This window comes from Marmota marmota, unplaced genomic scaffold (genome assembly GCF_001458135.2).
Source record: "Marmota marmota marmota unplaced genomic scaffold, marMar, whole genome shotgun sequence".
Lineage (NCBI taxonomy): Eukaryota > Metazoa > Chordata > Mammalia > Rodentia > Sciuridae > Marmota > Marmota marmota.
The window spans coordinates 15414103-15439844 of NW_026000068.1; the positions used below are offsets into that span (position 1 = coordinate 15414103).

Sequence of the window (25742 nt, forward strand, 5' to 3'; positions counted from 1 at the left end):
CGTTGTTGATAATATCAGTCTTCAGAATTGGTGAGGGTTAAAGTGTGTTTAGGTACAAAGTGGGTATGCCATAAATATTAACTAGTAAGGTATATGTCTTAATAATACATAATGCAAATGAATGAACTATGAAAGAGAAACTACTATTTATGTTTTTCCACTGAATCACTCTGAAACATCTAAACCTTTAGGAGTAAAATTAGATAGAAGAGAAAAAAATATTTAAATCTGCTCAAGTATTTTCTGAGAATGCTAAGATTACTATTCTTAAAATGTACCTAAATATATATTATTGCAAGAATGTTTCGAATCTTCTATTCCAATTCCTTAGTTATGGACAGAATATATGTCCACAGTTTTGGATAAGTCCCAATTAGTTTAAGGTTAATTTAGGCTGATGTTCAGTTGAATAGGATCCAATAGGAGACTGGTTGGTTTATGATGAATTTGTGTTCAGGCTCAAATGGATTCTGTTCTAGTATTCTTCTCAGGTCTGACTCTGCTAGTGTTATTCACTTTTGTTACCATTTTCCAGTCCTGTTTTAGCTGTATAGCCAATAAGTCGTATTAAATGAAAGCTTGAAACTTTGGAGGGTATTTGGGACAGATGAGATTATTTTTTCTTCAGTTATCAGTAAAATAGTTCTTAGAAAAAAAGTACTTCCCCAATTGAGGTTTAAGTTAAGTTTGCACTTAATCACATCTAATTGGTACTAGAGATTGGAGAAAACCTTATTAGAAATTAGAATGTGTTTGATTTCTTTTTTAAAAAATACATTTATTTATTTATTTATTTATTTATTTATTTATTTATGTGGAGTCACTACTGAGGATCAAATCCAGTGCCTCACACTTTTTAGGCAAGCACTGTACCACTGACCTACAATCCCAGCCCGAATATGCTTGATTTCTACAATTTATTTCAACAACTATCATAGATTTTTCTTCCTTCTGCCTTTTCTGTAGACCCCATTTTTCTAATATAGTTATATCATATGTAAAAAAATTTATTGTTTTCATGATTAGGATAAATACTGTTTGCTAAGCCAATAATATTTGGTTAGCCAACAGATTATATTTTGTTTTTTATGACCTCTTTAATTTTTTCCATGAGTTAATAAATTACCTCATCCCCCTTCCCTTTTTTTTTCTTTTCAAGTTTTCTTTGACCTAGTGCTGAATTTCTCATATCTTCTATTGCTTTGATAAAATCTCATTACAGTGTTTCTGTACTTTCAACCCCTCTGTTCCCATCAACTATCTAAGGTCTCTTGCTTTCCTGTCTGAATCTGTTGTCTTTTAGACGTTCTACACATCTGTTATCTGTAACTTTCTTTGTCATCATTGGGGATTCTCTTAATTTTTATCACTTATTACTTCTTTACTGAACTTCATGTCATCTTTTGTGGTTTCCTGACTGGCTTTGATGGATTATATATTCATTAGTAGGTTCTTGAGAAAGGATACACAGAAGTTAAATTTTGGGAGACTTTGCTTCTATAACAGTATCTAAATCCTATCACCATTTATTGTCTGTGTAGGCATAGCATCAAAATTTAAAGATAAAACCACTTTTTAAAAAACTTCATATTTGAAAATGAAAACCACACGTCCATGAAAAAAGATTGAAAAGTATCAAGAAGCTACCGATAGGGGAAATGCGTCTATGCCATGAGGAAGTTTTTAGGGGGGATAATGTAACTGTTCTGTATCATATGATTAGTATGGTGGTTACACCAGTTTTTACATGTGTTAAAATTCATAGAACTGTACACCAAAAGATAAAAGGTTCAAATTAATATGTATGATAGTTTTTAAAAAAAAGAAAAAAATTTAAAAGGACACAAAAGCATACAGCAAAAAGGAAGTCTTTTTCTATCCTCTTGGTTTTCCAGCTTTATTATCTCAGAGAAACTACTATTTGTTTTCCCACTGAATCACTCTTTTTTTTAAAGCATTTTTTATACATTTATTTTATTTATTTATTTTTATGTGGTGCTGAGAATCGAACCCAGGGCCTCACACATGCGAGGCAAGCGCTCTACCACTGAGCCACAACCCCAGCCCCCTGAATCACTCTTAAACATCTAAACCTTTAGTAGTAAAATTAGGTAGAAGAGAAAAAAATGTTTAAATCTTCTCAAGTATATTCTGAGAATGCTAAGATTATTCTTAGAATGTATCTAAATATATATTATTAATCAAGTCTGGCACTAATTTATTAAAATTATTTCTCTTACAGTTGGTAAACATGAATTGACTGGGCATAAAGTTGCTGTGAAGATACTCAATCGACAGAAGATTCGAAGCCTGGATGTGGTAGGAAAGATCCGCAGAGAAATTCAAAACCTCAAGCTTTTCAGGCATCCTCATATAATTAAGCTGTAAGCTCTATTTATATTAAATGTAGTCCATTCATCTTTTCATCACTTTGAGAAAGATGACTGTCATTTCATCCTGTTTCCTGAAAAATTTCTTCTTGTTCATGTATTTATCTAACTTCATTCATTGTCAGTTATGCCTGTCTTCATGTTTTAACCTTGTACATGTTATTGTTGTCCTCATTCTTTCCTGTCTTCTGAACAGATAGATGCCCTTCTAATAGATAATGTTTAGTACTTCTTTGTTATGGAACCAACAATTGATTTGATGTAAAAATCTCAGCCTCCAAATTTCCATATATTATCAATTAGCTTTACTAGAGGTAATGCACTAGGAAGGGGTTTTCCCTATATTCTTATATTTGATCATATGAATATCAAAATTTCAGAAATCTAGTATTTCAAAAAGCCATTATCTTACTATAGTAGGGTTTGCAGATAATCTATTTATTGCTCAGCTCCTCCTTTATTATATAGGCTACAATTTAAATGTGTTCAGATGTTTTTGTTGAAGTGGCTGAAACTGAAATTTGTTTCACTCACTCTTTTCATGTGTTAAAGTGGTTTCAAATATCACCCACATGCTGGTGACCCTAAATGCACATTTCCTTCTTTGAAACCTCTTCTACAAACTCTGGACTACTGTGTGCACTGTTTACTTTTAATCTGTGTTTGGATGTCCACAAGACATTTCAAACTCTGCATGGTCAAATCTGAACTCTTTGTTACCCTCTAAAACCTGCTCTTCCCACAGTTTTTGCCATCGCAGTTAATAGTTAGTTGCAGGACAAAAACTTGGGAAACATCCTTAACCTCCCTATTTCTCTCAGTTCCTACCATCCATTTCATCTTTTCCCTCAAAGTATCTTTCTGATCTGACTGTTTCTTAGTTCTTATCATCATCTAACTGATCTGAACCACTTTCATCTGTTTCATGGACTACTGTAATAGCCTTTAGCCTCCACATTCACTTCTTCACCCTGCTGCCACTTATCCTAAAATGCCAGATCATAAGATTACTTAAAAATCTTCAATACCTTTTCATCCTCCTTCAAGTGAAAGTCAAAGCCTTTTCATGGCTTGTAAAGTTCTTTGTCCTTTGGCCTGTAGTTATTCTTTTGCTTCATATCCTAGTTCTCTCCCAGGTTACTCTACCTATGCCGCCTTCCCATTCCTTGAACATGCCAAGCAGGCTTACTGGGACCTTTGTACTTTTTGTTCCCTCTGCTTGGTTCACCTTCCTCCCAGATAATGGCATAGTTTGTTCCTTTACTTCCTCTAGGCTCTACTCAAATACTTCTTTATTAGAAGCCTTTCTTGAGCATTCTGTGTAGATTTTGCTTTATTTCTGTTCATAGCGTGTTGTGCCACCTGAGATACTGCTCATTTATTTAGTGTCTGTTTCCCTTCTTCTGGACTATGAACATCACAAGAGCAAGAATTTGTTTTGTTCCTGCAGTTTTCCCAGCTCCTAGCATAGTACCTGGTATATTATAGGTGTACTAAATATTATTGAATGAATGAATATACATGTTTTAATATTAGTAGATAATGTTTTCTCTCACCAGGTACCAGGTCATCAGTACACCATCTGATATTTTCATGGTGATGGAATATGTCTCAGGAGGAGAGCTATTTGATTATATCTGTAAAAATGGAAGGGTAAGCAGTTCTGATTTAATCCTGTATATGTTTTGTAACTCCCGTTATCCCTTACTGGCACCCAAATGTCAGAAAAGTTTCAAGAGGTCTAGTTTATAACCAGTTCCATTAGTTATATATTTGTTTAGAATCATAGATTACAGTTAGAAAGACAACCTGTTTAGCCTACTTAACAGATATGCATATTGAGCCTCATAGTGTATACATTTGCTCGAGTTCACATGCTTTATCAATGACAGAGTTGGATCAAGACTCCAGAACTCATAATCCTTGAACTTATGCTTTTGGGATATATAAATACTTTAAATATGTATCTTGAAGGATATAATTAATCCTAAAAATATATTATTAAATACTTAAAGATCTAGGCTTGCTAGTCAACCCTAGCCACATTAAATTGCATTCATTTTTTGGTTTCAGAAATCTGATGTACCTGGAGTAGTAAGAACAGGCTCCATGAAGGAGGTAGGAATTAGACTTAAAAGAATTTAGAGCTGGAAGGATCATGAACAGTACCATAAGTACAGATTTAAAAACTGAACATTGCTTACTCTCCATATTTTTTCTCATACCCAGGTTATCTGGTACACAAAATCCCCTTGTGAAATAGCTGTGCTTAGCACTGAGAAAACAATTTTTCACATTCCCAGTGTAAACTTATATATATTATTCATTCATTCATTTTGTATAGCATATGTTTACTTTAATCAAAATCAAACTCAATAACCAAGTTAATTTTTAGTTTACTGTTTCTTAACATGGCTCATTTATATTTCAGGTATTCCCTTTATCTGTTTCTCTGCCCATCCCCCAGAAAAGCTCTGCCTGGAAAACTGGAAACAGGCACAAGTTGAATTGATATCTTGTTTTTTTATCTTTTTACTTCCATTTTCATTTCTTGGCCATTGTGTTTTGCATTGTGGGATGTTTTTCAGTTTTTCCTTTTGCATATTAAAATTTCAGCTTTCATATTTGATATATCAGAGGTTTTTCTTGCTTTCTGAAATCAACTTTTCTTTAAAAAGTCTGCTATTTTTTTGCTCCATGGATGTAGTAACCTTACTTGGTTGAGGATGAGAGTTTTTTGTTTTTTGTTTTAAATGGTTGTCTTCTATTCCTTGCACTGTTTCTGTACCTTCTGTGCTTTTTGCTCATCAGTTTTTTCTGTTCATTTTATGGCCTGTCTTTTGTTCATGGCCCTTCTTAGAGTTGTCCACTAATTCATTCACGGCCTGACTGTCACTTAAGTTCTTAAGAGTGAACTACTAAATACCAAGCTTATTGGGGTAGGTCTTAACTGATTGGTGGGCCTTCCTGTAGGTTGAATTGGTAGGAACCTATTCATTTTATTAGTGTACACCAATGTCAGTAATAACAACTATTTTTTCTTGGGTCTGATATTTGCTGCACAAGATACTTCCAATTTTCTTGAAAGTATTAGTTGAGCTGTCAGAGCTAATTGGGGAAGCGAAAAGTCTCACTAGTTAATATGTTGACTTTCACTTAACCCACATGGTGTCCTCAAAGTGCCTTATTCCTGTGTGGTGTTCTTGAGGATATACTGATTCAGTCTTACTAGAGTAAACCATTGGTCTTATTTCCTGATAGGGGTGAATTTAAAGGCTCCTTGCCTTAATCATTTATCCTGTTTTCAGCCCACTTCTTACTTCTGCCTTCAGAAGTGTGTGATGCTTCCATTTTCTAAGCCTTTTCAGGATTCTGTGTGCTGATGATTTTGTTCTCCCCCGTAGGCTTAGGTTTCACCTTTTTCTTGTTGGCTAAATCTTTATCACCATTTACCCACTGTCCAATGTGGTAACTCCTGTTTATGACTGCCATTTCTTCTCTTTTTCTTTATGTTTTATATACCATTTTTATTGCTGATGTAATTTTAGTGATATTTTAAGGAGTGGAGGTAAAAGATGTAGTCTGTGATGTTGAACTGGAAATATACTTTCACTTTTCTAATCTTCCTTTATATAAAATCTCTTCCATCCTTTTATACTGTCTTTGCAAATGTAGTATTTTTTATTTTTTTAAACTACTTACTGATTTTATGTTTCATATTTTGTATTTTCATATTTTGAACAGATACCCTTTCTCTCATACTTTCATTTGAAGAAATAAAGGTGTTAAATTGTTAAAATATTAGCATTTTTTCCCCAAAGGATTATATAGCACTTCAATAGTAGTTTTAATTTTTCAAAAGAAATTACTAGTTTTTCTTTTCCTCTCAGATTATCATGCCAGTTAAGCTGTGGAATTCTGATTTTAGAATGCTAATTCATGAGTTAGCATTGCATGTAAGAGTTCTTTGCTTAGAAGATTAATAGCTTATTTTTAAAATATGACTTCTTTGGAATAGGCATGTGCAAGTAATAACCATTATGTTGAGAAAGCATCATAATTTAAGAAAATATGAATAGAGAAAGTTTTAAAAAATATTTTAGTTATAGGTGAACATATAACTTTATTTAGTATGTGATGCTTAGGATTGAACCCAGTGCCTTACATGTGTTAGGCACACGTTCTACAACTGAGACACAACTCCAGTCCTGAATAGAGAAACTTTTTTTTTTTTTAAATATTTATTTTCTAGTTTTAGGTGGACACATATCTTTATTTTTAATTTTTATGTGGTGTTGAGGATCGAACCCAGTGCCCGGTGCATGCCAGACGAGCACGCTACCACTTGAGCCACATCCCCAGCCCTGAATAGAGAAACTTTTAAGAATAATTTTACAAAGGTAGTTGTAGCGTAGATTTTTAAAAAATGCTTTTATATTTATGAGACAAATTAAGATTTTTCTTTTGTTAAAATTAAAACATTTTTAATTTCAGGATATATAATAATATGGCTGCTTGTTAATTCATTAACAATACTTAAATTTTATTTATAAAGTTGTATCCCCCATTCCCAGCATCACTTTCTCTTACTCTTTATTTTTCTTCAGAGTGCTGTCACTCCTTGATGTTACTTGACTTTTTTGTTGCCTTATTTTTGACAACTAGATTAGGGATTTTATTTTATCCATTGCTGTATAAACAATGATTAAATGATATAGCACATTGAAGGCGCTTAGTAAATATTTGTTAAAAGGAAGGAGGAATAAATGTTTCTAGTTTATAGGCAAAAACATGTCTAGTTTGTTTCAATTAGAAATTGAAACTATTTGAAATAGGTCATGAGATGTAGAAGATTGCAAGCTGATAAATGTACTCATATGCAAATGATAGGATTAGAAAATTGGATTGCTGATTTGGGGTCCAGAAATCCTCTTAGCATTTCTTGTTTTGCTGGGCATGTATATCTCCTTACCTTTTCAAAAATATCTCATGAACAAAGTTCATCTGGAAGGTTTCATGAATTTTGATAGTTTATATAAGTTGAAGAATAATAGATAGGAGTTTTTTCTTCATTTTGTTTTTTAATGACACACCTGTACTTCTCTGCTTTTCTTAGCTGGATGAAAAAGAAAGTCGACGTCTGTTCCAACAAATCCTTTCTGGTGTGGATTACTGTCACAGGCATATGGTAGTACATAGAGATTTGAAACCTGAAAATGTCCTGCTTGATGCACACATGAATGCAAAGATAGCTGATTTTGGTAAGGATATTTTTACAGTTTCATGTGTTCATTATGTTTAACAAGATAAGTAGCATTCTTCAGATGGCTTTTATGTAATAGAAGTATCCCGTTTTGTCACTAAACATGAGCATGAAAAAAGGAAAAAAAATAAGGTATTCTTTCTTCATTTTTATGCGTTTTTATATGTGTTGAATCACATTTAAATGATTTAAATGATACAAAGCATAAATTATTTTTGGGGGGGTGGTGCTGCGGAAAAAGCATAAAATTTGATGGCATAAAAGTAACAACTCATTATCAAGGGTTTTTAAAGAAATAATAAAGCATTTTTTAGGATCAGTGTTGAATATTTCTCTGCTTCATTGCTATTTCTTAAACTTATTTCTTTAAAATTGAATTTTATGATAGTAGATAAACAATTGAAGTTGGCAGCATTAGATGGATCATATGAAAGAAGGTACCAAACTTATTCCAGCATATTCTTTTGATCAAGTATGGAAAGGAAAGTGAGTGGGATGGAATTCCTTAAAAATTGAAAGCAAGACTGTGAGCTACATAAGAAAATCTAATTCATTTCTTTCTTCCTTTCTTTCTTTTTTTTTGGTACCAGGAATTGAACCCAGAGGTGCTCAACCACTTTGTTTATTTTGAGACATTGTCTCACTAAGTTGTTTAGAGCTTCACTTAGTTGCTAAGGCTGGCTGTTAACTTGAGATCCTCCTGCCTTGGCTTCCTGAGCCACCAGGATCATATGCATGTGCCACAATCCCCAGCAAGAAAATCTAATTTCTGCTTAAGAAACATTTTAATGTATTTTTTTAAAGTTGTAGTTGGACACATACATTTATGTATGTTTGTATGTATGTATGTATGTATGTGGTGTTGAGGATCAAACCCAGTGCCTCTCATGTGCTAGGCGAGCAGTCTACGCTGAGTGAGCATTCTATACTGAGCCGTAACGCCAGCCCCAATTTATGAATTTAATTTTATTTCATATATAGATTGCCCCTAACATTATTGAACCTCAGAGAAAAATGAATCTTTGAAACTCTCTTATTTTGGTTGGCTGTAATTCAAATCAGAAGAAATTCTTGTAGATATTTTTCTCAGCTTTCTTGCATATATTGTAATTATATGGTGATTTACTAAACAGTGCTAACAATCCTGAGCTACATTTTTTGTTTTAGTTTTTCCTTTGAAATTCCTTGTTCCTGAGCTGGCATGAGTATCTTTATATAGAGTACATTTCTGAGAAGATAAAGATTTCCTTTTGGAGTACAAGTATGAGGAAACATTCAGATTAAAAATTACTGGATTTGTTTTTTTTTTGGTACTGGAGATTGAACTCAGCGGCACTCAACCACTGAGCCACATCCCCAGCCTATTTTGTGTTTTATTTAGAAACAGAGTCTCCCTGAGTAGCTTAGTATCTTGCTGTTGCTGAGACTAACTTTGAACTTGATATCCTACCTCAGCCTCCCGAGCTGCTGGCTGCTTGGATTACAGGCGTGTGCCACTGTGCCCGGCTGTTTTTTGTTTTTGATGAATCAGAATTGAGTTAATAGAAACTTTAGATTTTAGTCATTCTATTCATCTATTTGAGATTATTTTCCCTAGCAGCTTCTATATTAATAAAGCTTATATATGACAAGTTCAATGTAGTAAACAAAATAACCAGTAGTTTAATATATACTCATTAAGCTCTAACAATACACTAACTTTAAAAGTTGAAATAACTTATACATTTTAGGGCATAGTGGCAGAATATTTGGGAATAAAGACGATATGATTTTGTTGAAGCACAGAAAATGATTCATCACATAAAACAATTGCATTTAATGGGCTTTTGTTTTTATTTTCGGCCTTAGGAAATCCTGACTAGCTGTTTTTGTGCACTTTCAGGTCTTTCAAACATGATGTCAGATGGTGAATTTTTAAGAACAAGTTGTGGCTCACCCAACTATGCTGCACCAGAAGTAATTTCAGGAAGGTAGTATTTGATACCATCCAACTCCTATTACATTTATAATAATTGACTTTTTCTCCTAGATTTTGTCATATTTAATTCTAGTGAAAGGAAAGAAATACAGTATCATTAAATTCTAATAAATGAAAGAAATATAAGGCTTATTTTCTAATCTGTAAGTATTCTGTTTTTAAGAATAAAACGTAGGTGGAAAAGATTAAGATAGAGTACGAAGTTGGCTTGAAAATTAATGTTATGTTAAAGCATTTAGAAGAGAGTACTTTAATTTTTTTTCCCTTGTGGAAAAAATTGAAGGTTTAAAGCTGATGTGTTTTAGGTGCAGGTAGTGAAGACACTGAAAAACATGGGTAATATAGAAATACTCACTAGTTAGAACTGGTTTATTCTTTACCTATGAAGAATTGAAAGTGTAATGTAATGTGTACTTTAATTTTTCAAACAGATGGTATTTTGTAGTAGTTTTGGGTTTCATAATGAAACTGTTTCTTGGGAAATTGGACTGAAATATTTATAAAATCCTCAGATTCTCACTCCATTTCTTTGGTTAATAGTGTGGTAGAGATCAATAGTGATAACTTTTTAAGCATATGGTTTGCTTTTAAATTACCATTACTACTGGTGGTTACTGTCCTCCTAAAGGGGTACTGGGTGGTTAAACTTAGCACTTTTTTTTTTTTTTAGTACCAGAGAGTGAATCCAGGGGTGCTTAACCAGGGAGTTACATCCCCAGCCCTTTTTTATATTTTATTTAGAGACAGAGTCTTGCTGAGTTGCTTAGGGCCTAATTAAGTTACTGAGGCTGGCTTTGAACTCAGGATCCTCCTGCCTCAGCCTCCTGAGCTGCTGGGCTTATAGGCAAATGCCACTGTACTTGGCCAAAACTTAGCACTTTGATTATGCTGATTTTATGTGTTGAAGCTAAGATAAACTCCCAGCCCAGGGCTTATTATGAACAGATAACTACTCATTATAAAAGGAAACAGAATCCATAAAAGAGAAAATGGAATTTATCACAACAGATGTATAATATAGGACCTTAGAAACATCGTGAAGCAGGCCAACAAAATGCCTCCATATGCTTATAATCTTCCAATAAATGAATCCAGAAATTGAAATGAATAAAATATCAGAGAAAGAAATTAAAAAGTTGGTTGTTAAAATTATTCATGAATTTACAGATCTAAGGAATGAACTAAGGGAGAAATTATAGGATACTAAAGAGCATTTTAATAGATTCTGAAAAAGAGTCAAACAAAAATCTTAAAAGCCAAAGACTCAATATCAAATAAAAAATTAAGTTGAAAGTCCCTCCAAAGAATTAGGCCAAGTAGAAGATAGAATCTCAGATCTTAAAGGCAAGGTTGCCAGTCTTCAATATTCAGATGTATTAAAAATAAAAGAAAGAAAGAATCTATGATAAGAATAAAAAAGAACTCTGGGATGACATTAAGAGAACAATCTTAAGAATAATTAGCATTGAGGCAGGAGCCAGAAATACAGGTTAAGGGCATAGATAAACCCATTTAATGGAAAAAGAGCAGAAACATTTTAAAATTTTGGAAATGAAATTAATTCCCAAGATATAGGAGACATTTAGAACTCCAAATAGACAAAACCAAAACCAAAACCAAAACTCTCTGCTATACTTTATAAGTAAAATGTCTAACATCCAGGACAAGGATAGAATTTTAAAAGTCTCAGAAACATCATTTTACATTTAGAGATAAACCAATCAGAATAACATCCAATTTCTAAGCAGAAACTCTGGAATCCAGGTGGGCTTGAAATGATATGTATTATGCCCTTAAAGAAAATAACTTCAACCAAGTTTGCTATATCCAGCAAAGCTATCCTTCAGAATCAAAGAAGAAATAAACAACTTTCAAGGTAATCATAAACTGAATGAATTCAGGACTGCTAAGCCAATGTGGCAGAATATACTTTAAAAAATCCTACATGAAGAAGATAAAAAACAAAACAATAAAAAAAAACAACAGTGCTCAGGGAAGAATAAATATTAGAAGAATAGTACTAGCATGTGAGAATTAGGATTAGATTAAACAATTAGAAATAAATGAAAGTTGTAGGAAATAATAAATACCTTTCTGTAATAAAATTGAATGTAAATTTTGGTCTTATCTCTCCAATTAAAAGACAGAGACTGGAAGATTGGATTTGAAACAAGATCCAATTATGTGTTGCCTGCTAGAGATAGACCTCTCAGGTGAAGAGATCCACAGGCCAGAAATGAAAGGATGGAAAATGATATTCCTTGCAAATGGAGCTTCAAAGCAAGCAGTAGCAACTACTCTCATATCTGACAAAGCAGACTTCAAGCCAAAATGAATTAGAAGGGAAAAAGAAGACTGCTACATACTGGTATGGGAACAATCCAGCACAAAGATATAATGATAGTAACTGTATAAGCCCCAAATGTCAGTTCACTTAATTACATAAAACAAACACTACTTGACATAAATGCTCAGATAGATCCCAGTACATTCTCAGATCATTCTGATTTAAAATTAGCAAAGACACTTCACATGTGAAAAATACTATATAGCAGGTGGACTTACAGAATAAATGAATTATTTCACCCAACAACTGAATATCTTTCTCAGCTGCTCCTGGAACTTTCTCCAAAATAGAGCACATTTTAGGCTTCAAAGCAAATGTTAGCAAGTAACAAAAACATAGATATAATTCCTTGAATCTTATTAAATCATAATGGATTGAAATTAGAAATCAACAGCAAGAAAAAGTAAAGAAACTATAGAAACTCATGGAGACTGAGCAATACACTTTTGAAGGATGAATAGAAGAAATTGGGGAGATATTCAAAGGTTTTGAGAATCGAATTTGAAAAGACTCAGCATACCAGAAGTTCTAGGACATTCTGAGAGTGATTCTAAGAGAAAAACTTATAGCTATGAGTGCTTACATGAAAAAAATCAAAAAGATCCTACATAAACAACCTTGTGATGCATCTACATTCCTAGAAAAATAACAAACCAATTCTAAAATCAATAGAAGAAAGGAAATATTTTCAGAGCTGAAATTAATGAAATAGCGAATAAAAAAATATGAAGGATCAGTGAAAGTAACAGTTCATTCTTAAAAAGACAAACAAGATTGATAAACCCTTAATCAAACTAACCAAAAGTAAAAAAAAAGTCCCAAATTAGTAAAATTAAATTATTTCATGAAAACCAGATATATCACCACAGACATGATGGAAATCCAGAGGGTTATTAGGACTATTTTGAAAACTTATATTCCAATAAGTTGGAAAATGTACATGAAATAGGTAACATTTCTAGACACTAAAGTTGAACCAGGACATTGAAAAAAAAGAGAAGGAAAATTTGTTTTGGCTCATGGTTTCTGAGATCTCAATTCAGAGATGGCTGACTCCATAGTTCTAGGCCCAAGTTGAAGCAGAATGGTGTGGCAGAGGAAAGCAGCTTACGACATGGCAACAAGGAAGCAGAGAGAGAGCTCTGCTAATAACCAGGGACAAAATATAAACCCAAAAGCGTGACCCCCAGTGACCTTTCTTCTCCAGCCACACCCTACCTGCTCATAGTTACCACCTCGTTAGTTCACATTGCTGGATTAATCCACTGATTAGGTCATACCTCATAATCAAATTTTACCTCTGAAAATTCTTGCACTGCCACACACATGTGCTTTTGGGGGACACCATATCTTAACCATAATAGCAGCCATTCATGATAAAAACACTGAAGAATCTAGGGATAGAAGGAACTTACCTCAAAGCCACAAAGGCTGTTTATTGATAAACCCAAAGCCAACATCATACTGAATGAAGAAAAACTGAAAGCATTCCCTCTAAAATGAATATAGTACTTGAAATTTTAGCCAGAGCAATTGCCAAGGGAAGGAAATAAAAGGGATACAGATAGGTGAGGAAGAAATCAAATTATCACTGTTGGCAATTGATATGTTCCTGTACTTAGAAGAACCAAAAAACTCCACCAGAAAACTTCTGGGTCTGGTAAACATATTCAGAAAAGTAGTGGTATACAACTGCATGACCAATATCATTCTGCAACCTGTACACTCAGAAAAATGAGAAATTATATCCCATCTGATTCAAATGTATGATATGTCAAGGTCATTGTACTGTCATGTGTAACTAATTAAAACAAAAAAAGAAAAGTAGCAGAATACAAAATTAGTATATAGTAATGATACACCAATAATGAATCCGGTGAAAAAGAAATAAGGAAAATAATTTCATTCATAGAAATCTCAAACAAATGAAAAACTGGAAATAAATCTAACCAATGAGGTAAAAAACCTCTACCATGAAAATTATAGATCACTGAAGAAAGAAATTGAAGAAGACACTAAGTGATAAAAAGGCCTTGTGTGTTCAATAATAGGTAGAATTGATATTGTTAAAAATGGCCATATTACAGGTACAGATTATATACATATACAGATTCAGTATAATCTCCACCAAGATACCAATGCCATTCTTCACAGAACTAGGAAAAGCAGGCCTAAAAATTCACTTGGAAGAATAAAAAACCCAGAAAATCCAAAGCAATCATGAGCAAAAAGCAGTGCTGTAGAAAATAGGGAGGTTCTGGAGAATGAAATTGACCAAATTATGTTTTGTGCGTGTACAGATATATCAAAATAAATTTTCCTCTTACGTTGAATTATAGTGCCCCATTAAAAAAATAAATCCTCTGACTTCATTTATGCTCTCTTTATTTATATGTTTTAGAGATTGTAGTATTGTAAGAATTCTGCCCTCTCAATCTGCTAACCATCAGTATAGAGAACATGAGGATATTTGCACAGGACAGCTTTTTAAAATAGCTTGGAAAACAATTTTTAAGGAATAACTGTTTTACCACTGAAAGAAAACAAAACAGAGAAATAAGTTTGTTTGCTAGATTTTATAATTAACTTTTGTATGCTCTAGAGGAATAGAATTAACAGGATATATGATTATAAAAGTGAGATTTATTGGATTGGCTTGCATAATCAGAAGCTGGATAGTCTACAATGGCTGTCTGCAGGCTGGAGAGCTGGAGGAACCAGTAGTTGTGCCATCCAAGAGGTTGAAGCCTCAGAACAAGGGGGATCAAAGATGTGACCCTAGGCCCAGACAAAGGCTTCTGGAAACTCCCTAGAGAATCACTGGCAGAGTATGAATCGAGAGAGTGATGGAGCAGGAGTCTGATAGCCTCTGGCAACTGCAGCAGCAGTCAAGAACCCATTCAAGTGCTGGGGTTGTGGCTCAGTGGTAGAGTACTTGCCTAGCAGGTGTGAGGCACTGTGTTCCATTTTCAGCACCACATGTAAATAAATAAAAATAAAGGTCCACTGACAACTAAAAACAACAACAACAAAACCCATTCAAGAAGAATCAAGCTTGCATCTGCTGCTACTTTCTTATTCTTCCAACTTTTATTCCATCCAAGCCACCTTCCTATTAGACTGTGCTGCCCATGCTTAGGGAGGGTTTCTATATCAATTTGCTGTCCCACTTCCATTCATTCCTTGACACACTCAGGAGCCTCTTAGTCTTTGGCATATGTTAATCCAATCAAGTAGACAATTAACCATAACAACTTTTTTAAAAATATTTTTTCAGTTTTCGGCGGACACAACATCTTTGTATGTGGTGCTGAGGATCGAACCCGGGCCGCACGCATGCCAGGCGAGCGCGCTACCGCTTGAGCCATATCCCCAGCCCAACCATTACAACTTTTAATAACTTTTCATTGAAAGCACATCTTTGAATGTTTCATATCTTGATTAACTCAGAATACAAATTTTTTTTTGTTTTCATAAGTTTGTTTTCCTAGACTGCCCAAAGAAATGATATATGTGTAAAAGTTTAACTTTGAATAAGGCAGGAATACCTAATTTTAGATTTGTCATCTTTCATCATTATCTTTTCTATTAATATCAAAAAAATTAAAAAAAAATTTTTAGTTGTAGATAAACACAACATCTTTATCTATCTATCTATCTATTTATTTATTTTTATGTAGTGCTGAAGATCAAACCCAGTGCCTCACGCATCGGAGGCAAGTACTCTACCACTGAGCTACAACCCCAATCACCCCAAAATTATTTTTAAATCACCATTTTATTTGTGTCTGTTGATCTTAATTATTTTGAGAGGAAAACATTCAGGTCCTGGAAACTGGGTAGAGTGTAACTAAATAAAAATGAGATGTGTTATGATTATGCATATGGTGCAACTGCCATTACTGAAATCTGATTTCCCTAGTTTGGATGAAGTATTTGAGGTCTGAGTGAGTGAGAACTTTTACTTTATTGAACAGTTCAACAATTTAATTTTATCAATTTTTTTTTCTCTTGAAGGTAGTCTGAATGGATGATTTAACTAGTCTGCAACTAGTTAAGGCAGATATCTATAGTGTACCTTAATAAGAGTTTAAAATATTCTATGAACCACTTAGTTTGGCTACTTTCTCAGCCACTTTTATTTTGGTAAGGGGTTCCAGTATGTTGGGAAGCAATGGGTTCTGTATATCATTAAATAATTTAATATCTCCTTTGTAACAAAACCACGTTTTAAATTCAATAGTGATCTGTTTGTTCAAGGTTTGGCTCTATTGGTGGGATCCTTTGAGGGTGTAAGAACAGAATTTTAGCTATGATCTATAATTTATAAAACTTCACTTTTGTTTTTAAGATAGTTCTGATTGAATTAAGATTTTATGGGAGATTAAGTTTATGGGTGATTTGCAACAGTAGCTATAAAAACCCATATTTTAAATAATAATTCTTTATGAAATATCCATGTTTAAAGTTTTTGATGGAGTCTGACATCATTAATGATTATTTAATGCAATTGGTATTTCCCATTACAGATTATATGCAGGTCCAGAGGTAGACATATGGAGCAGTGGGGTCATTCTCTATGCTTTATTGTGTGGAACCCTTCCATTTGATGATGATCATGTGCCAACTCTTTTTAAGAAGATATGCGATGGGATTTTTTATACTCCTCAGTATTTAAATCCTTCTGTGATTAGGCTTTTGAAACATATGCTGCAGGTGGATCCCATGAAGAGGGCCACGATAAAAGATATCAGGTAATAAAGCAGTTTGGAAAATATCAGATCTAATATATCCATGATCTATATTAAGTGAATAGAAAAGTTGTAGAATAGAATATACAGTGTAATCCATTTTTATGTGAAAAAAATTACATGGTATAAACACATTTATTTCATTGTGGTATTAAAAACATGCTGAACCGATACTTAGGGAAGTTAAATTGGTTGGAGGGAGAGATTTTATTTTTTACTTATATGTCTCCGTATTGAAATTGTTACAATTTCATTGTATTACTTTTTTTTCATGACTTTATTTTTTTAATTTATTTTATGTGGAATTGAGGATTGAATCCAGTGCCTCAACACGTGCTAGGCAAGCGCTCTACCAATGAGCCACAACCCCAGCCCCTCATTGTATTACTTTTTAAATTAGAAAAAGCTAATGATAGACTGGGGATATATATACCTCAATGGTAAATCTCTTACCAAGCATTCATGAGGCCCTGTTTGAGTCCAGCACTGCACATGAGTCCCAAAACATTAAAAAATTTAACAAAGAATAGCAGGACCTTGGTGGGATATTACTTTAATTTTCTTCTGATTTTTAATTATTTTTTTTTTAGTTATACATTAGTTATACAGTAGAGTATATTTTGACATATTTATACAAACACAGAGTATATCTTATTCTAATTAGTGTAAGTACATAGGAAATTTATTTCAGAATCAGTCCACTATTTCTGTTCATTTCCTGTTCCTGTTCTCTCCTCCCTCCTTCCCCTTTGTCTAATCTACTGAACTTCTATTCTTTGCCTCCCCCTACCTTGTATGTTAGCATTCACATAATCAGAGAGAACATTGACCTTTGGTTTTTGGGAATTGGCTTTATTTTGCTTAGCATAATAAGTCTTCAGATCCATCTATTTACTGACAAAAGTCACAAAGTCATTCTGTTTTTGTGGCTGAGTAATATTCTGTTGTGCATATATGCCGTATTTTCTTTATCCGTTTATGCCCTATTGAAGGGCACCTAGCTTGGTTCCATAGCTTAGCTATTATGAATTGAGCTGCTATAAACATTGATGTGGATACATCAGTAGAGTATGCTGATTTTAAGTCCTTTGGGTATATTCTGAGGAGTGGGATAACTAAAAATAAGGCATTGTGTCCATCTACAACTAAAAAAAAATATGATAGTGATAATACAGTATGGATATAAATATAAATTACTCCATATCTTAAATTCCTCAAAGATGTTGATTTTATTCCTGGCTGTACTCAAAATCCTTTTAATCCTACATTTTTCTCAGGGAGCATGAATGGTTTAAACAGGATCTTCCAAAATATCTCTTCCCTGAGGATCCGTCATATAGCTCAACCATGATTGATGACGAAGCCTTAAAAGAAGTGTGTGAAAAATTTGAATGCTCAGAAGAGGAGGTTCTTAGCTGCCTTTATAACAGAAATCACCAGGACCCTTTGGCCGTTGCCTATCACCTTATCATAGATAATAGGAGAATAATGAATGAAGCCAAAGATTTCTACTTGGCAACAAGCCCACCTGATTCCTTTCTTGATGATCACCATTTAACTCGACCCCATCCTGAAAGAGTGCCATTCTTGGTTGCTGAAACACCAAGGGCACGACATACTCTGGATGAATTAAATCCACAGAAATCCAAACACCAAGGTGTAAGGAAAGCAAAATGGCATTTGGGAATTAGAAGCCAAAGTAGGCCAAATGATATCATGGCAGAAGTATGTAGAGCAATTAAACAATTGGATTATGAATGGAAGGTAAGAAAGAGCATTCTGAGTATTAACACATTTGGCAAACCTGTAGTCTAAAAAATGTTATAGAAGAATTGATTTGGTGTTTTTGTTTTGTTTTGTTTTTGTCAATATCATACACCAGGTTGTAAACCCTTATTATTTGCGCGTACGAAGGAAGAATCCTGTGACAAGCACATACTCCAAAATGAGTCTACAGTTATACCAAGTGGATAGTAGAACTTACTTACTGGATTTCCGTAGTATTGATGGTATGTACATCACATAAAATACAACAGATGGTTTATTAGAACTTGTTATGTAATTTGACTTTAGTCTTTGATTCTTTTGAAGCTTGTTCACTTATTCCTAGTAGTTCAGTATCAAAGGAATATGTATTGTGACTTTTTGTGCCTTTTTGATATAACATTTGTGAATATATTTAGTCTTATAATCTTATAGTCTACTGTCATTTTAAATTTGTTTTATAAAATCCTTAAAGCCAAGATAGAGTTTGATCCTAAAATGACAGTTTTCTGCTACATTTCTGGTGTTTTTTTTTTTTGTAATTCATTTTGGTAAGATAAAATATTATAAAATAAAATAAATGTTCACATTTCTGTTAAGTTTTTATTTACTGTTAGTTTTAAAGTTAAATACAAGGTTATAACTATTCTTTTTTTCCATGTTTTTTATTGGTGCCTGGTTTTATATGTAATAGTGGATTCATTGTTATATATTCTTATATGCACATGATATAATAGTATAATTTGGTCACTGTCAGTCTCTAGTAGTTCCCCTTTCCCTCTTCTCCCTTTCCCTGATCTCTTTTCCTCTTCTACTGGTCTCCCTTTGACCCCCTCCCCCTAGGTCTATTTTGAATGGGATTTTTTTTTCTGATCTCCCTAGAATTTTCTGTTTTCTTCTCTAGTTTCCAAAGTGAGAGAACATATGACACTTGACTTTCTCAGTTTGGCTTATTTTACTTAATGCTCTCAAGTTCCATGCATTCTCCTGCAAGTGACATAATTTCATTCTTCTTAATGGATGAATAAAACTCCATTGTGTTCATGTACCACATTTTCTTTATCCATTCATCTATTGGTAGATACCTAGGCTGATTCCATGGTTTGGCTATTGTGAATTGTGCTGCTATAAACATGGGTACGCATGTATTGCTATAGTAAGATGACTTTAATGCTTTAGGATGAATACTGATGTGTGGTATAGCTGGGTCATAAGATGGTTCCATTTCTAGTCTCTTGAGGAACCTCCAAACTGATTACATAGTTGTACTAATTTACAATCCCATCAACAATGTAACAGTATTCTTTTTTCTCCACACCCTATTATTTATATTTTTGATGGCTGCCATTTTGACTAGAGATGAAATCTCAGTGTAGTTTTGATTTGCATTTACCTAACTGCTAAAGATGTTGAACATTGTTTCAGATATTTGTTGGCCATTTGTACTTCTTCTTTTGAGAAGAGTCTGTTTGCTTATTTGTCCACTTGATTTTGGTATTTATTTAATTGAGTGTTTTTAGTTCTTTATATATTTTAGCTAGTAATCCTCTATCAGAAGAGTAGCTGGCAGAGATTTTCCCCATTCTATAGGTTCTGTCTTCACATTTTGAATTGTTTCCATTTTTGTACAGAAGCTTTTTAATTTTTTTTTTTAATATTTATTTTTTAGTTTTCAGCGAACACAACATCTTTGTTTGTATGTGGTGCTGAGGATCGAACCTGGGCCGCACGCATGCCAGGCAAGCGTACTACAGCTTGAGCCACATCCCCAGCCCAGCTTTTTAATTTGATGCTATTCCATTTATTAATTCTTGGTATCATTTCCTGAGCTTTAGGCCTATAGAGGAAGTTCTTGCCTACGCCTACATGTTGGAGTGTTGACACTACATTTTCTTCAAGAAGTTGCAAAGTTTCTGGTCTAACTCCTAGGTCTTTGATTCATATCAAAGTCATTTTGAATTGACTTTTCTGCGGGGTGAGAGATGAGGTTCTAGTCTCATTCTTTTACACACGGATAACCAGTTCTCCTACCACTATTTGTTAAAAAGGCTGTCTTTTCTCCCACATGTTTTTGGCACCTTAGTCAAGGATGAGATGACTGTACTAGTGTGGGTTTGTCTCTGTTTATTCTATTCTGTTCCATTGATCTATATCTCTGTTTTTTTATATCAATACGTTATAGATTTTGTTGCTCCGGAGTATAATTTGAATTGTTATGCCTCCAGCCCGGCTTTTTTAGATTAGAATTGCTTTGGTTATTCTGGGTCATTTATTCTTCCAAATGAATTATGGACATTTTTTTTTCCTTTTCTTTCTAGTAATGTAAAGTATATCATTGGTATTTTGATGGGGATTATATTGAATCTGTATATGTTTTTGGTAGTATGCCATTTTAACAATATCAATTCTGCCTATGCTTGAACATGGGAGGTCTTTTCGACTTCTGGTGTCTTCTTCAATTCTTTCCTTAGTGTTCTATACTTTTCACTGTAGAGGTCTTTTATCTCCTTGGTTAGATTTATTCCTAGGTATTTTATTTTTAAGGTCTATTTTGAATGGGATTTTTTTCTGATCTACTTTTCAGCAAATTCATCATTGTTATATAGGAAAGCTTTTGATTTTTTTTAATGTTGATTTTGCATCCTGATATGACTATTACTCTTCATTGACCAGATCAATTGAGTTAAGTTTTGTTTATGGAAGATTATATAAAATTATTAGAAAAATTTCACCTATGAATTCTTCTTTATAAACTCAAAAATAGTACCTATTCAGTATCAGAAAGGCACAGGTTTGAGTTATGATACGCTGGCTAAACCTGATTTTCTGGGTATATCCAGATAGCAAATGTGTGCTAACACATACTAGTACAATTTGAGATATAGAATAGGTTTTATTTTTATTACGTGTGGGTGAAACTTGCAAGCCTAGATTTATTAGTACCTGAGTTTACATTTGAATGACCATTTACTATTTTTGTATTTTGATTCCAATAGTTTTTCTTTGAATTAAAAAAATTTTTTTTTTTTTAGTTGTAGAAGGACACAGTCTTTACTTTTTATGTGGTGCTGAGGATCAAACTCAGTGCCTTATGTATACGAGGCAAGTGCTCTACCTCTGAGCTATAACCCCAGCCCTATTTTTTCTTTCTTTTTTTTTTATTGGAATTGTTGTTCACTTATAAGATTTTAAATGAGGCAGATGAGAAAGTAGAGAGTGAAAATCACTGAGCTGAAGTTAGAGGAAACTTCTGTTTTAAACCTAATTTACATTTTTGTTCATTTCTTTGCTTGGACAAGTAACAACTTATCTAGGTGTATTTTTTTAAATCAATAAATAAGGTATGAATCAGATGATTCCCATTATACCTTCCATATTTCAAGAGAATCAATGCTATGATTTTCATGTAGAAGGATTCTTTTTTTTTTTTTTTAAAGAGAGAGAGAGAGAGAATTTTTTTTTAATATTTATTTTTTAGTTCTCGGCGGACACAACATCTTTGTTTGTATGTGGTGCTGAGGATCGAACCTGGGCCGCACGCATGCCAGGCGAGCGCGCTACCACTTGAGCCACATCTCCAGCCCCAAAGGATTAATTCTTATTGCTAAAAATGGTATTTATTAAACCCCAGGTTATTAGTTTACTGGGTTCTTAACCTTTGATTGCAAAACTGATGAGTAGCTGTATTAGGAGAATAGGTATTATGTTTAAAAAAAGATGACTAGTTCAACACAGGCATATTGCTTCAGTTTTCGAAGGTGTTTAAAATAAACATGTTTTGAATATCTGGTCAATATTCTTATTTAAAGAAGCAAATTCAGTATTTCAAAAAATCTTGTGGGGAGGTCATATATTATAATAAATTGAAATTCTTTTTACCCAGATGAAATTACAGAAGCCAAATCAGGTACTGCTACTCCACAGAGATCGGGATCAATTAGCAACTATCGATCTTGCCAAAGGAATGACTCAGATGCTGAGGCTCAAGGAAAATCCTCAGAAGTTTCTCTTACCTCATCTGTGACCTCACTTGACTCGTCTCCTGTTGAGTTAACTCCAAGACCTGGAAGTCACACAATAGAATTTTTTGAAATGTGTGCAAATCTAATTAAAATTCTTGCACAGTAAGCCTAAAACCTTGCTTATTTCTTTAATAGCAATAAGCATGCATAGTAAATTATAGCTAAATGCTTCCATTTGTAATCAATTTTTATATATATATATCATATTATATATATATATATATATAATTATAACCAAGGATTGGCCTTTTGGAATGCAATTTGCACAGGGATTGAAATATGATTAGTAGTTAAAAGCCTAATGTGCAGAAATAAATTAAGATCATTTTGTTGTTTGTTGTTCAGTGGGTATACAGCATTATATAATGCATACACAATGGATTATAGCTCTCAGGCTCACTTGATTTTTGGCTATTTTATATGTAGTGTATATAGGGCTTTGTAGAATATTAATTTACCATAAAGGCCTTCATATATCCTTACATGTTGATGTGTTGCTTCATAAATTTATTCAACACATATTGCCTAGCATTTCCATAGAACTTTATAGGTGATATTGTTTTCTGGGATCCTCAGATTCTTAAATAGTATAAATAGTCTGGATAACTTCTTCTGTATCTCTCTCTTCAAATTCTATATTATAAGTCATATCAGATATTAGATTCAAATGAGAGTTTTTCTTTAGTTTGATAAGTCCGAATACACACAAATTTATATATTCAAAAACTCTAGGCACTAAGTTTAATCGTTAATTTGTCCCCCTAATGCTTTGCATATAAAGTACTCTATTTGCTTTAAGAGCTAGTTGCATATACTGTAAATAAATCATGTTTTTGCCAATTCCACAACTTATTCTGGCTCATCATGTCTGCCAGTATTGAATGTATGCAAAAATTTTTAATCATTTGATTGTGTATCTTTTAAATTCATTCAGGACATAGGAATACATCTTACAGACTTTAAGTGCTTGGGTCTGATTTTCCCTAAAACTATTTTCTGAACATGTTTTAAGAAAAAGTTGAAAGACTATATTGGTGAGCACATTTAGCTACTACTTAGATTCATTAATTAATGTTTTACCATATTTGATTTCTTTATATTCATATATGTATAAACATATAGGTATACATATATATTTGTGTTTATATATGTGCTTTTTTCCTTAACCATTCGGATGCTATAGATGTTTATTACCCTGAATACTTAAAGCATATCCAAAACATAATGATATCCTCCTTAAAAAAAAAACCCTTATAAATCCATTGTAAAATTTATAATTCCCTAATATCTTCTAATGCTATTGCATATTTAAGTTGCCCCATCTGTCCTCCAAATTTCTTTCATAGCTTGTCGTTTCAAACCAGGATCCAGTTAAAGCTTACACGTTGCATTTCATTATCTCTCTTTAGTCAGATATAACATTATTATTATTTCTAAAATGTGGAATAAATCAGTGCTTCTAAATGGTCAAGTTTGTTTCAGGTTTTATTACTTTTTAAAAAATTAGCATTATGGAAACTGTCTAAAAATGTTTACTCTTACTAAGATCCCTGATTTATATATTTTTTTCTTAGTAAAGAATCATATACCAGGTGTAAATGCAGATATTAAAAGTCACTTCAGATACAATCGGTATCATGTGTATCCTGATAAAAAATAAAAAATACTGTGTTCTCCATATTTGCATTATATTATTTTAATTTAAATTGGGCTTGGGAATGTAACTCAGTGATACAGTGCTTGCCTGCCATGTGCAGGCCCTGGGTTCACTTTCCAGCACTGCATTTTATCATTGCAAGGGAGCTCCACCCCCTCCCCCTTGTATTAGGATGGTTTTTGGCAAATACAGTGAGCACTTATCAGATAATAATGTAATCAGATGTTTTGATAGTTTGCATAAATGGTTATTCTAGTTAATGGTGACTCCAGTACCTCTAGACTGATGCACTGAATTGAAAACAAAAATCTTGATTTTTTTTTGTGTGGGGGGGTTCAGGGCTTGTTTTATTTCAACTTTGGGTTTGAAAGATGTATAAAGTAATTGAAGTTCCTTTTAAATATGAGTTCAAAACTGTATTTATAACTTGTATGTAGTCCTCTGGGGAATATCGATTTACTTGGGCTCTCTGGAAGCAGCATTATATTACTGATGTTAAGAACAGAATATTGTATTTTTAAAGTTACAGATTTATACATAGAACTAAATAATACTCTATAAACTCTTGTGAGGAGGAGAGAAAAAAGGAAGAACCAATTAAACAGGACCTTCTTAAAAATGTTAATTTTGTGAACTTTGCTTCTAAGTTATTGTGATTCATTTTAGTTATTGAGATTTATTTTGAAGATGTTTAAATATTGCACTTGTACAAATAGTATGGTAATGCAGATTATTGCGGTAAATTCTTTTTTAAGCTTAGACAATTTTTGGTTAAGTGTGTCAAGGTTACAACAGAATTTTCACAAATTTATTGTAGTTTGCAGATTCTTACTAATATTAAAGTTGTAAGGGAAGTCAATGAAAATGCTTTTTTAAAATCTTTTTTTATTATCTTTTCAGCAATTTATATTTTTTGTGATTTTATGCAACCATATTTTTACTTTGTCTTGAATGAAAGATGTATAAGGTTTTTGCCAGAAATGTACTGTATACATAGTTTTAAATATAACAGATTTTACTGATATGTAAAAATTTTGCCATTAAAATTGATTTCTCACTGAGAGGAACTTTTCTACCAAGTTGGGACATATAGGAGCTTAATATATCATATATAATTTAAAATAATTTCACTGAAATAAATACCATTGCTTTTACTTTGATTATATTTTTCTTAAGATACTTTTGTAGTTTTTCAGAGTTTTAGATAATTTTATATAAACCCCTTTCCTCCCTCCCTTGTGCTGCCCTTTTTGATCTTGTAGTGATACCATTCACACAGAATTAACACCTGGTAGCCTGTGGCTGGATGTAGAACTCCTTGCCATTTGTGTTCCAAGTGACACCATTGGAATGAAAGAAAAATGTGTGTGGTCTAAACATCTTTTTCGTTAGCTTCTCCCCTACCTCCCCACCCAAATATGAATCTCAATTTCATTGTGAGTTTTCTTGACAAAATGAATGAACTTCCACATATAACATGTAAATCGGAGGTAGGATAAAAATCAATCTGTGGTTTATTGTGTATGCTTTGAGTATACAATTTCATAATAAAGAAAAACTTCATTTTTCA

The 25742-nt window shown here is 33.0% G+C and overlaps 1 protein-coding gene across 3 annotated transcripts; it reads left to right on the forward strand.

The window, feature by feature from the left end:
- The first annotated feature begins 2221 nt into the window (after positions 1 to 2221).
- Positions 2222 to 25742, forward strand: Prkaa1 (protein kinase AMP-activated catalytic subunit alpha 1). 3 transcript variants are annotated; one of them, XM_048814034.1, is made up of 8 exons: positions 2222 to 2384; positions 3950 to 4043; positions 7507 to 7651; positions 9536 to 9623; positions 16508 to 16732; positions 18007 to 18493; positions 18612 to 18738; positions 22377 to 25742. In XM_048814034.1, the coding sequence occupies exons 2-8, from the start codon at positions 3984 to 3986 to the stop codon at positions 22619 to 22621; spliced, it is 1377 nt and encodes a 458-aa protein (XP_048669991.1). In that variant the 5' UTR covers positions 2222 to 2384; positions 3950 to 3983; the 3' UTR covers positions 22622 to 25742. The 3 variants fall into 3 exon arrangements, with proteins under 3 accessions (XP_048669991.1, XP_048669990.1, XP_048669992.1); XM_048814033.1 differs by lacking the exon at positions 3950 to 4043 and having other exon boundaries at positions 2240 to 2384; XM_048814035.1 differs by lacking the exons at positions 2222 to 2384; positions 3950 to 4043; positions 7507 to 7651; positions 9536 to 9623 and adding an exon at positions 11817 to 11999.